This window comes from Labrus bergylta, chromosome 23, assembly GCF_963930695.1.
Source record: "Labrus bergylta chromosome 23, fLabBer1.1, whole genome shotgun sequence".
In the NCBI taxonomy this organism is placed as follows: Eukaryota; Metazoa; Chordata; class Actinopteri; order Labriformes; family Labridae; genus Labrus; species Labrus bergylta.
Genome location: NC_089217.1, coordinates 8,398,966 through 8,411,787, shown reverse-complemented (window position 1 = coordinate 8,411,787; position 12,822 = coordinate 8,398,966). Strand labels below are relative to the sequence as shown.

The 12,822-nt window shown below is 38.9% G+C and overlaps 2 protein-coding genes across 5 annotated transcripts in view; both read right to left on the bottom strand.

Annotated features, from left to right (window-relative positions):
• Window positions 1-1,190: 1,190 nt before the first annotated feature.
• ucn3l (urocortin 3, like) lies at window positions 1,191-3,295 on the bottom strand. Its single transcript, XM_020653091.3, has 2 exons — window positions 2,993-3,295; window positions 1,191-2,605 (listed from the first exon to the last, which is right to left on the bottom strand). The coding sequence occupies exon 2, from the start codon at window positions 2,587-2,589 to the stop codon at window positions 2,119-2,121; it is 471 nt and encodes a 156-aa protein (XP_020508747.1). The 5' UTR covers window positions 2,590-2,605; window positions 2,993-3,295; the 3' UTR covers window positions 1,191-2,118.
• A 300-nt stretch (window positions 3,296-3,595) lies between these two features.
• Window positions 3,596-12,822, bottom strand: part of col7a1l (collagen type VII alpha 1-like) — a 56,268-nt gene continuing 47,041 nt past the window's right edge. For all 4 annotated transcript variants that reach the window (XM_065951358.1, XM_065951357.1, XM_065951356.1 and 1 more), the window contains 12 exons: window positions 12,668-12,748; window positions 12,511-12,564; window positions 12,323-12,376; window positions 12,173-12,235; window positions 12,012-12,074; window positions 11,768-11,884; window positions 10,836-10,913; window positions 10,279-10,332; window positions 10,101-10,149; window positions 9,098-9,316; window positions 7,430-7,501; window positions 3,596-6,622 (listed from right to left, as the gene is read on the bottom strand). In XM_065951358.1, coding sequence (XP_065807430.1) covers window positions 6,396-6,622; window positions 7,430-7,501; window positions 9,098-9,316; window positions 10,101-10,149; window positions 10,279-10,332; window positions 10,836-10,913; window positions 11,768-11,884; window positions 12,012-12,074; window positions 12,173-12,235; window positions 12,323-12,376; window positions 12,511-12,564; window positions 12,668-12,748 — 1,131 coding nt within the window. In that variant the 3' untranslated portion in view covers window positions 3,596-6,395. The remainder of the gene's footprint in view (window positions 6,623-7,429; window positions 7,502-9,097; window positions 9,317-10,100; window positions 10,150-10,278; window positions 10,333-10,835; window positions 10,914-11,767; window positions 11,885-12,011; window positions 12,075-12,172; window positions 12,236-12,322; window positions 12,377-12,510; window positions 12,565-12,667; window positions 12,749-12,822) is intronic.

Sequence of the window (12,822 nt, the reverse complement as noted above, 5' to 3'; positions counted from 1 at the left end):
CAAAACTATCACTATCACTACTTATGCATACACTGCTTATGTTCAGTGTATGGCCTATTTCCTACTTCCTCAGGCTGTCTGGACTGTTAACTCCACTCTCCTCAGTTAAAAACAATCTGCACATTGCACTTTGACACCCTGGACACTTTACACACTGACACTTTTCACTGTTTACATTATTCGATATTTTATATTTTGTAAATTCAAATATTTCGTTTTTAGATTTTACATTATAATCTATTTTACTGTATATGTGTGTATTAGCAATTTGAGTGTTCATTGCATGGCCTTGCGGAACAGTCTTTTACATTTCACTGCACATCTGTATGAGCATGTGACAAATATAAATCTTGAATCTTGAATTTCAATTGAGTATTCGAAAACAAATGTGTAAGTAATTCTATGTTCAGCTGAAGACTGAATGGAAAACTGTTTGTTAAGGGCCGGGGTCTCTATCGTCATCCTACCTTGCTTATGGAAATGTAGGCCTAAATAATAATAATAATAATAATAATAATAATAATAATAATAATAATAGCCCAGATGAGCAGGCTGGATGAAACTTTAAATGATAAGGTGACCCTGCGGAGTGCACACAAGCAGAGCCGACTCATACCCTATGGTGTAATTATATCAAATGACCACAAGATGTCGACATTGCTTTGTTTCTTATCTCAGGCAGATTAATTATATCCCCACAATTTATTACATAAAAATGTACAGACAACAGGGCAGGACTGATACGACCTTTGATGTTTAATATGCTTTTTCTTATTTTATTTTTTTTAGTATATATCCCCAACTTTATTTTTTCTGTACATGTCTGTAGTGAAATAAGAAATGAGCTTAAATTGGACACAAACACTATGTGCCTATCTAGAAGTAGCCTCATAGGTAGTAAAGTTAATAAAGAGTTATAATTTAAATAAATATTTCACAAGTCCCGTTCAAAGTGCTGTTCAATAAAAGATGACAATGCTTTTGTTACTTCTGCTTTATTTGAGGAAAAATAATCCTTTATTTGGAGTATAAAAATAACAGACATCTGATGAACAATTATTATCCCGTGCATTATAGCATTATACTGTATGTCATGGTCTTCTCGTGTTTCTGCCACTGTGGATGTTTCACGATCAAATCTGGAATCTTTATAGTCAAGTCTCCTGATTGAAGTTCTGAACAGAAAACCATTTTGATCAATAACTCAATAAAGCACCAAAGAGAAAATAAGATCATGATAATGCAACAGAGTAATAAAATATTTTGGTTCATTTGAGGATGTAAGAATTAACAATCACAGCTGCTCTTTTCTTCGGTCCAAGATTTAAAATCTGAAATATTTGGAGCAATCTAAGGACAATAAAAATAAATTTAACTTAAAAGAAAATATTAAGGCTTGTTGAACACAGTCCCTTTAAATGCAACTTATATCAATCTTGGAAGTAACATTTTCAAAACTCTACTAGTCCTAGAATCTTATTTTAAAGGATGAAAATGAGTCTCAAAATGAATCTCTTGATGTCACTTGTTTTCAGAGCAAAACATGTTTTCTCATGTTTTCCTTGCCTGAAATAAACAACTGGTCTCATAAAATATCTGCATCTTTAATACATTTGACCCTCTTCTGTCTTGATTTAAGATGGTGCTGCAACATTTTGAGTGCATTAAAAAGAGCAAATGGATTATTCTCGCTACTCGGGCATGTTTATAACTGGAGCCATCATTTAAATACAACTTTAACGGTGGATTTAAGTCTAAATAACTTAATAAATGTGAAAGTCTGCAGTGTCTGCTGATAGCTAGTTTTACAGGGTTATATTTATTAGACACATTTTTCTTATTTTTTGAGTTTAAATCGTTTCCCAAAACTCAAAGACATTCAAGAACCACAGCCATGAACTTGATTTGTTCTCATCATCATTGGTGCAAAACAGATAATACAGTATGATACTTTGATTATCATGATTTCCACATGAGAGCAAGTGAACTATACAAACTAAAAACGCTCTTACCCTGCGAAAACAAATCAAAAGCATTACTTTCAAGCAAATAAGAAGTAACGAGGCCAACACTGGTCATGGCTGTCTGTTAAGTCTGAGTTGTCCATAATCACTTTGATCACTTTCTCCGTCCGATCTGAGCCAGAAGGCGCGCGTTCTCCGCTGCTTTTGCGCGCAGATTTTTGGCTTTGGCCACGTCAAAGAGCACGTTCATTATGTTGGTGGGGACGTCCAGGGACAGGGTCAGCCTGCTTCTCCGGTCCCCCTTGTTGCTGTTCCGTAGCATCTGACCTCTGAGCTTGGTCCGGCTCATGAAGCGGTAGTTTGCGGGGCTTGAAGTCCTTTTTTCCCGGCTGGACTCCAAAGACGAAGAGGACGAGGAGGCGAGATACTCCGCGGTCTGCAGCAGGGACCTCCAGCTGTTCATGGGGGAGAAACCGGGAGGCTCATCCTCATCACTCCGGACACCGAGAGACAGCTGGTCGTCGCACAGGAGGTCTGATCGGGTTTGGTAGAGGCGGAGGCACAGGCTTGAGGTTGGTGTGCACAGGACCGAGAGCAGCAGGAGGGTCTTCAGGGAGGACAGCATGCTGTGTCCTCTGGGACTAACACAAGGGAAGAGGGAGAAGAATGACAAAACAGGCTATATCACTTTACAACCATTTAGTGCATAGGTAAGTGACAAAGATTGAGTCGTAATAAAGAAGAGTATAAAGTAAGGTGTAATCAGAGATGAATTCATTTCAATGGAGTCAAATAAATGTATTTTATTTACGCTGAAAACAAACAAAATAGACAATCTTACCAGAATGTTTTGGAGGTCTAAATGTAGTTTTAAGATTGATGATTTCGAGAAATGTCATGGTTTGTTTTAAAGCTTAAGCACAATACAATTGAATGTGTGTTTATGATACTATTTAAGTGGTTTAGATGCACACACACACACACACATACACACACGAAACATTAAGAATAATTTGCTCACAACTTACCTCTCAACTCCTATAATAAAAAAAACAAACTATGAAAAGGTTTCAGCCGACACGTATCCCTGCAAAGAATAAAAACAAGGTGCAGAAATCCTCACTTCAATTTGTGATGAGAAATCCTGATAAAGTGTGCGGAGGTCAGCAGCGCGCGCTGTCCCACCAGCAGAGTGTCTCGCGCGTCCATTCACGACGCATTCGTTTAGTAGGAGCCATCGAACTGCAGCACTACGCCAGCAACCACGTCATCCCGTTGACATTTGAGTAATTCTGTGAAGTATCTCATTGGTTTTGAAGCAGTGATGTAGAGTGTTTGTTTTTTAATGAAAAACTTATCGCGACCATCACGACCTCAGGCTGAAAAGACAGATTCGCCTTCTCCCGGCAGCCAATGGCTGTTATGTACGTTTTGCATGTAGTTTGAATGTATTTAACCCTCATGCGACTTCTTTTAAACTGAAGCATTTGATTGAAATGTCTGTTGTTGGCTTGCAAAGTTTTCGACACGTTTGATTGCTATGTCTGTGGAATTGCATTTTCAGCACCACCAAGTGTTCCAGAGGTCAGGACCATGGACAGCTCCAATATGCAGGAAAAACAAACCCTATATTTTAAACGGAGACATTATTTATTTTCTTTTTTTTGCCCATTGTCATACTTGATTCTTTGAGCCCTTTTTTTTTATAGAAATGAATGAACATCAATTTACACAGAAATGTCAAACGTGCTGTTTACAGATTCTAACATAAGAGTATTTGATGCTTTAATTGTGTCAAACCTTTGGGGAAAGGATGCTGTTTGAACTGAAACGGGATTGAATGAATCATCAAGTTAAGTTAAATGCAAATACAAGGCTCATTTTCACTTTTTCTTGACAATTTACCAACAAAACTATTAAATTATAATTTTGGTAGCATTTTCTAATAAGTGTCGCTTATTTAAAGACGACTGATGACGCTCCGCAGTCCCTTTTTCCAGTTGGTAAAAGGTCATGTAGGAAAGGGGGGAGGTCACATAGGCCATGGATGAGTCTTTATAACCCAAATTATAAGCTACAAAGACAAAGCAAACGACATGTTGGAAGAGAATAAAGTATAGTGACTGTATAATCGCTGATTAGAGGCATTAGGAATGGATGTATTAACCATGATTAAAGTCTCTTGATACAACTCACAAACCCAATATAAAGGTTGGCTTATTAGAAAGTGCTTCCAGTTGTTTTCATCATTTTACCTTATTCATTGTGCTACAATGGAAAAAAAGAAAAGATATACTTACAAAAAATTGAAATACATTTTTGTAAACATAGTGTGGGGCCCAGCTCCTTGTACTATGCATGACTCTGACATATGTGCATTTGTTGAATGTACACAAGTTTTTCCAGCCTGATTTCTCGACCAACAAATCAAATCAGTGAACTGTGTTTGATAAAATGCTGCCCAGTATGCATGATTTGCATGCTGCACATATGGCTGTTTCATGTCAAAAGAAGATATGATATCTGACATCAGGAGAACATTGTGTTTTAATTAAAACTCTGAGTGTACATGTGACACACTGGAGCCACCTGCAGAGATGTACATTCCCATGTCAAAAAGACGAAAGAGATTAAGGAGTGAGAGGATCAAAGGGTGCTGGGTCAAGCTGTAATGAGCAGCTCCATTGTAGGATTATATGAGTCCTCACAGCAGGAGTAATCATAGTCTGTGACACGCTGGGATATGAGATGTCCTCCCACTCCTGATTTCTCTCTTTAATTGATCCCTGAAATGGAATAAATTAATCCTTTTCAAATTTAATGGAAAAATCTCACTTTACGCTGGATTATGTTGTCGACAGTCTCTTGACCGTGTCCTTGCCCATTAAGGCCTTTTGCTCAGTGTGAAGACGCACTGACCACACACACACATTTCTGTAGTCTCGCTTTAAGTCTGATTTCAAGTTGTCAAATGTTTTCCTCAAGCTTTTTTCCCCCTCCAGTTTCATACACCATACGCAGTGAAATACACAAACATGAAATCATCTGCAAAAGTTGGAACAGACAGATATATTTCCTGTATCTGTGTCTATATACTTGTTTTCCTGGTTTAAAGTGGGTGGGGCTTAATTGGAAAAATGCTGAGATTCACTGAATTACTTTACTTTTGTTTGTTTACAAGAAAACTCCACAGGGCACCTTTGAAGAAACCTAAATTTATGAGCTTGAGAAAATGATTGAGGATCATATTTTGGGCAACGAGTTAAATCATTTTAAGAATAACTGCATCAAATTTTTATCACAAATTCACAGAAAGCTGCAGTAATGATTAAGTATGATATATTGTTGCAGTGCTGCACCAGTCTTGGGTTTTTGCCTTCTTGTGTAAGCAGGGGGTGTGGTTGAATGAGGACATCCTGTCACAGTAGAGTGTTACCACATCGTGCAGATCTATAAAGAATCTTAGCATGTGGGAGTACATTGAAGAGCTGAATCGTGACTTATATGATGAAACACTCTGGAGGCATAATGAGTAAAAAGAAAAAGAAAAAAAAAGATCCACCACAATTAGGTGCAAGGAATTTCTGCATCAAAACTAAATATTTAAGAGAACTGTTGTTGCTGCTGGTGGAGAATGTTGCAGAGAAAACGTAGCATTGTAAAACTGAATTTTGATAGAAATAATTTATATATTCAGCCCCTACTTATAAAACCTACACTGCAGTATTCTTTTCAAAATACCGATGACAACCTGAGGGTCTAAGATGTGTCATGTATTTTCTTGTGTCAAACTGCCAGAAAAAAAAAAAGAACCCTGACTGCACGCTGCCTCCACACCGACAGCCACGCAGGAATCCCCTCTACTGCTGTGTTAGTCTGATAGAGAGGCCTCTGAAACAGTTGCTGCCTGATCTCATTCACTGGGCCCCGTTGGCCCTCATCTGGCTCCCAGCCTGACCCATAACACCCCCCACCAGAGGGACATATGTAGCAGTGGAGGTGGCAGCAGGCAATCAGCCACCAGCTTCTTATTTTTCACACAGGCTGCAGGGGAATTTACAAAAATAAAATAAAAGTGACTAAGGGTTACAAAACAAAAATGCAGAGACAAGCACGACAGATAGATGTGAAAAAGAGAAGACTGATTTAATGTTTCAGCCGTGTGAGTATTGATTACTGTTGACATTCAGTGTGTTGAAGAAATATTGAAAGAAATTACACATTTTTAACATTCACATCTTGACTTTCAACAAAAGTAAAAAAGGTGTAAAAATATATAAATAAATCCGATATAAAACACTAAACATGAACATATTACACACTTATGTACACAATGGTCTTGTTGGGGGTTGCTAGATTCAATGATGAACAGAATCCATACACACTGTACAACATTCAGAGTAGAATTTCTCACTCTCTTCATCAGCTGTTTCAGTGAATATCTCCTCTGTGATCTGAGAGGATCCCTCTAACACTCCTCTCTTTCCCACACCAGCTCTGACACTCTTGTCTTGAGCTGAACCGGTTTCTGTTTCCCCCACAGCCCCCGAACAAGAACGGCCTGCATTTCCCTGAGCGAGGGTGGAAGTACCAGAGCAGGGCGTACTCTGAGCAAGAGCCCTCGGACATCGGCTCCAGGCAGCGGTCTGCTGCAGAAACTGCAGAAAAAAGGGTGAAAAAAAAAACGTGAAAAAGCTTAAATATATTCTTCTGAAATATATTTTAACTGCTGGGCTTCAATAAAAAAGATACTAACTCAGGACACTGGAGGCGAATCACTTCATAAAGCTATGATTAAGAGAGTGTAATGACTTCACAACATAACAGACAAAAACTGAGACAGATATGTTTGTATGTTTCTGCTTCCATAAAGAGAGCTGGATGGGAATAAAACAGCGTACATAACATACTGTAGATCTAATGCCATGTCTTATTCAGCTGTCATGTGGTCTGTGAGATATTTAAAAACTAAAAGTGCATCATGAGTAGCAAGCTTCTGGATCAGTCAATCTTTGATCAACAACAGCAGGGCAAAGTTAGGAAGTTCACTTTAAACACTTCTATCATTTTATTTTGCATGTGCAAGTGACGATTTTTCTCCCTAACAAGAAACAGCATTTTTTGTTGCTGAAAAACGTCCCTCTGAAACTCTTGGTTCCTGCATTTGTGCTATGTTGGGCTATCGCTCTGCTGTCTTTCAAGAAGACAACAGTCAAAGTTCCTATTACATTTTTCACTACATAATTGTATTGATTAAATTGCCTCTTGAAAGCTAGCACAGGCTGTCAAACAATCAGGGATTAACTTTTAGTCTTAGCGTTCTCTCCCTCCTTGGGCTTTTATCTTTGTCAAGGAACTCATGACTCACAAATGATGAAAATACAGCAAGAGAGAACGTAAACAAGAGATAATGAAAGAGGGGAGGCTGAGAGATAAGAAGAGTTTCACTTTTCTTGGCCACTTACCAGCAGTGTTTGTTCTAAATACTCGTCTTTTCGTCCTCTGTCTCCATTGGGCAGCCGCTCCCTCTAAAGAATCTGAAAAATAAAAACAACATCAACGAGAAGTTTACAGATTGGTGGATTCAATCGTCTGTGAGCAAGACGGATCCACTTTGACTGGACCTACGCTGAAGGTTCAGTCTAGTCTACTACTCTATCTTAGTTTGAGACACTACATTTACACAGTCACAACATTCATATGCTGTTAAAACCAGGAATGAGAGAGGACATCCAAAATGCGAGCAAAGGACATTTTTTTTTACTTGCACAATAAAAATCACAGGTTCTTTTTTTTCTGTGAGTTTATTGTTGATCTCCTTTTACATAATTTGATCAAATGACGGCCGCTAAGTTCAGTCAGAAACATTTTCATCAAGAAAAATACCATTTATACCAAATGGTTATAGAGTTAGAAAAGTGTGTGGAAAGTGTACTTAACAAACAAATACAATCAACTTTACTCAAATTAAGCTTTCCATATATTTCACACATGAAGAAGCTGAAGCAACAAACAATTGTTGGCACAAAAATAACAGTTCAGGTTTAACTGTCTGCACTAAACAAGAGTGAGCAGTACAAAGGAAACCTTTAATGTCTTTGTCATTTTAAAAAATCAAAGTCTCAATATTGAGCTGTAGCCTTCCACACTTGTTCACATTCACTGTTATGAACACCGTGTGAGCTGAATCTGACCGTCTTCAGTCTGACTGATTGTGATTTATGAATAAACATGCTGACATTGACTATGGGCAATGACAGTACAGCTGATTATTTTTCTGGTTATGTTGATCATAAGCCAGAAGAACAGTAAAAAGGGCTGTGATTCTCTCCTTGGGGTTTGTTCACTAATGAGCTTCATTAAATACTGGTGATGTCTTGGCGCATGTTTAACCTTTGTTTAACTATTTTTGTCCTGATGCTGCTGATGACTTCATTGACATCAGTTTTGCATTAAATGATGGCTACTTGAGCGCTCAAGTTCTTGGAGTCTTTAACATGGCATTTTGTGCAAAATATTTTGAAGACATTTCTCTGGAGAATTGAGCCAATCTCTGCACCTTAGATTGAATTTGCTGAGTATATCAAACCTAAATGTAATAGATAAAGAAACCAATCAAATAGACTAGCAAACCAGACAGGAAGTATCTAGAGAAACATTTAGCTTATCTTCAAAAAGCTGTTTCTACTTAGTGTTTCAAACCATTGCAGCTTAGCAGAGCAAAAGTCATTTTAATTACATTTATAGATAATGGACTATAACATGTATGACACTAATGATAATCCTGTTTCCTTTAGTATACCAGCATGCTTGAATCATGATAATATACAGAGAGGTTTTCTAATATAATTTGATGATATAAAGGAAATTATAATGCCATGTTTTTTTATCTGAACACCCCACCCCAGAACGCCCCTCCAACCTCCACACACAAGAGAAACTTCCAACATACTGTAGCAGCTGCTACACATGAGTATGACATATGTTACCATTTAGCAGTAACACACAATTGGTCACAACTGATTTACAACATTAGAATATCTCAGGCATCTGTGAGTTTGACCTTCAGGCTTGCACAACAGCCCAACAGTAACGTGTGGCGTGTTGTGTACCACTGAAGGAATCATAATTACCAGTGCGGTTTGTTTTGGTCTCTTCCTCCTCGAGGGTCACCGGGGCGGGACTTGTAATTTCCTCCACATTGTCTTCATATTCTTCCATGTATTCAACATCTTCTTCCATCCCTTCTTCAAGCAGGTCACGATTGAGGGATATCACCATGTCGTTCTTTTCTGTCTCTGAGTCGGTTCCATCTGGATCCACAGATTTGACCATGAACTTGTATTCCAACCCTGAAATCACACACACATGATACAAAGAAATGAGCTTATATGCATGAACCCCAAATAACGTTTAACATTTACCCTGCAGACCTCTTGGCACCTCTTCAGAAGAAATAACAAATTAAATAAAAACAAATAAATACAAGCAAACAATCCAGAAGTTAGCAACGAGCACACTCTAAGACCAAACACACTAAATGAACGTAAGTAAGACTGTCTCACCAACAATTTAAAAAAAAAGGGGGCTACATTTACAAAAACACAAAGTTAGGATGCAATGATAATACAACTGAAGAATGAAAAGCTTTTAACAAGAGCCTTAAAGTCTTCTTAAAAGTTTTCATATCTAAAAGAGAACTGTGCTTTCTACTGTGACATCTCTTACTGTCCTCTGTGAAAGAGGCATACTGCAGACAGGTCAACAGAATGCAGGATTATCCTTTCAGAGACCTGTAAGTAGTGTATTGAATTCCTCATGAGACGTCCCACCTCTTGGTAGTTTTGGTGTTTGTGAATGGTTGTGCTGTCGAGGGCACCATGGCGTGTGTTCCTCTGAGAGAACATAACAGATGGCACACACACACGGGTGCCTTGCTGCTGCCACAGGAGACCTCAAACACACACACACACACACGATTCTCACATAATATGTAGAACTATCTAGAGGCACACAATTCCTACGATAAATGTACAGAAAAGTACAATCACCCATGGAGGGTCCATAATGTACAAGTGATGAACATGACAGGCACATCCCACACACACAGACACACACTCATACAGGCAATCTTACCACATTTTACTACCACCTCCTTGGTGACCAGCTCCTTCACTTCTTCAGCCTTGACACAAAGAAGCACAATGTTCTGCATCATTTGATTCTGCTTTTCTCGTTCTGTATTCAAATAATATAAAGTGTGTACATGCATATGGGATTATGCTTGTTGTTTGTGTTAAACTGAGTAACATACTGAAAGTCCAGGTTCCCCCTTCTCCCCTTTTCCTCCTTCAATGCCCAATGTACCCTATAGTCAAAAAACACAAATAGTAGACCGTAATTAGTAGTGACAAAACATTCACTTTAAAAGTCACCCATCCATCCATCCATTCTCTATACTGCTATTCCCGTTTGGGGTGGCTAGGGGCTGGAGCCGATCCCAGCTGTTATTGGTCAAGAGGCGGGGTACACACTGCACTGTTCACCAGTCAATCACAGGGTTGACATATAGAGACAGACAACCAGCCACACTCACATTCACATTTAAGGGCAATTTAGAGTCACCAGTTAATCTAAGGAGCATGTCTTTGGACTGAAGCCAGAGAGAAACCAACGCATGCAAACTCAAACCAGGAACCTTCTCGCTGTGAGGCAACAGTGCTAATCACTGTGTGCAACCCAGATATAACAGCATACAGTAGATAATAGGAAAAACCATTTGGTTAGAGATGCTTACTCAGAGAGGGTTAAGGCTCAGCTCTGCAAAGTATGCATTAATGAGAGATGTGTCATGTATTTTGTGACTCTTACACTCGCTCCTCTTAGTCCTGGAGTCCCGGGTGCTCCAGTCTGACACGGCTTTGATCTGCCCCGTCTACCCCGCTCCCCCTGTGTGACACAGAAATCAGAAAGCAACTTACCATGTGTGAAATTTCTTCGCATAAACTCCTCTAGGATGACAAGGACAAATCCATGGCGGTATATTTCACCATTTACTTGTAAGCAGCATGAAAAACAGAGCAATTAGGGTTCATCCTTGGAATATCCTCATTAGAGGTTTCCAGCCTCTCTGTCAACACTGTAAGTCTGGCAATTGTGTCTGAAAAGAGCTAATTGAGTAGGATATTATTTTAAACCAGTAGACAGAAATAGATCCCGGTGTGTGTGTGTGTGTGTGTGTGTGTGTGTGTGTGTGTGTGTGTGTTAATCAAGGCGTGTATACAGAGCTCAAGCTGCCAGTCTCAGACATGGTGATGACTGTAATCAACTTCATCCTTCTATTCATTGTGTCCTGTCACATTCTTAGTCATCCTCTCACATTAGTTGGACTATTTGTTACAGAAATGATTTTTTAAAGACTATTTGATACATTTTATCGTCAGGAGAAATATTAAAGTGTACATTTATGTAAATTTCAGCTATTGATTTAGCTCCATGGATCATTAGTGCTTCTTTAACCTGTTTATAATTAAAGAACTTGCTTTATAGTGAATGCACCATTCAGTATAAGACAGTGGTAATATGGCTCTCTATATTTTACTAAAGGCTACTAATGCAAGCAAGTGATTCATACCTTAAACAGAAGACGCAGTGGACTCATTATAAACTTTTTCATTATCTCAAAAGAGTGAGATAATTCATCTTTATTGGGAAAATATCCAGAGATTATGTTTTTCTTCCATTTTTTTTAGCGAGCTCATCATATATATATATAATACAAGTAAGGACTAGGAATACTGTACCTTAGTCCCTGGTTCTCCATGGGGTCCTGGTACTCCTGGAGGTCCATCATCTCCATCCCTCCCCAGAATCCCTGCAGACCCCTTGAACCCCGGGAAACCTGGAAAACCTGACGCACCCTGAATGGAGACAGAACAAAGTGAGAAAGCAGAATACAAAAAATACTAAAATATTAAATAAAAAAAACACAGCAAAACATGACAACATGTGGAAGATGAATCGTGATAATGACATTGTTTTGCTTACTTTTTCTCCTTTCTCTCCTGGTTCACCATCAGCACCGTTGACACCTCCTGCTCCCTTATCACCCTAAATCCAAAACATGTGAGGAGAAAAGTGAGTTTGTGTGCATGTGGGGCAAAGAAAAAGACTAATATGGTCCTTCATGAATTGTCTATTTTAATCACCTTGCGCCCTGTGAGTCCATTCAGTCCAGGTACGCCAGGGGTGCCAGGTATCCCCATCTCTCCCTGTTAAAGAAACAAGTTACATACACACAGTTATATTGATTCTTGAAATTGTTCGACAACATATAAATCGATTTCTAAGATACCTACATCTTCACCATCTAGGCCTGGACTCCCGATGCGTCCAGGTAAACCTCTGAAACCCTGAAACAGCAGGCAACACACAGCAATATCATACATATAGACGACCTGCAACTTCAAACACAACCCCATGGGCTCAATCTTAAAGAAAATGAAATGATAATGGAACAACTGTGGCAAATAGAAACGGCCTCTACCTTCTCTCCCTTCTCTCCTTTGTCTCCTGCTAAGCCTGGTTCTCCTGGATCCCCCTGTAAAAAAAAAAGCAAATACACACATCCGCAAAAAAACAAAGTTATTCTGAAGCTGTGGAAGTCAAAAGAATTCTAACGGATGATATTCATTATAGCGTACCTGATTGCCCTTCTGGCCATCCAGTCCTAAATCTCCTTTGTCTCCCTTGGCTCCATCCACGCCATGGTCCCCATTGCGACCCTTAAATCACATCACGGGTATTTATGTTTGTGTTCATTAAAAGTAATGCACATTTACATTTACTGGATGTTTAC

Excerpts from the sequence above, each read along its gene's own strand:
- ucn3l (XM_020653091.3), bottom strand. The coding sequence starts at position 2,589 with ATGCTGTCCTCCCTGAAGACCCTCCTGCTGCTCTCGGTCCTGTGCACA.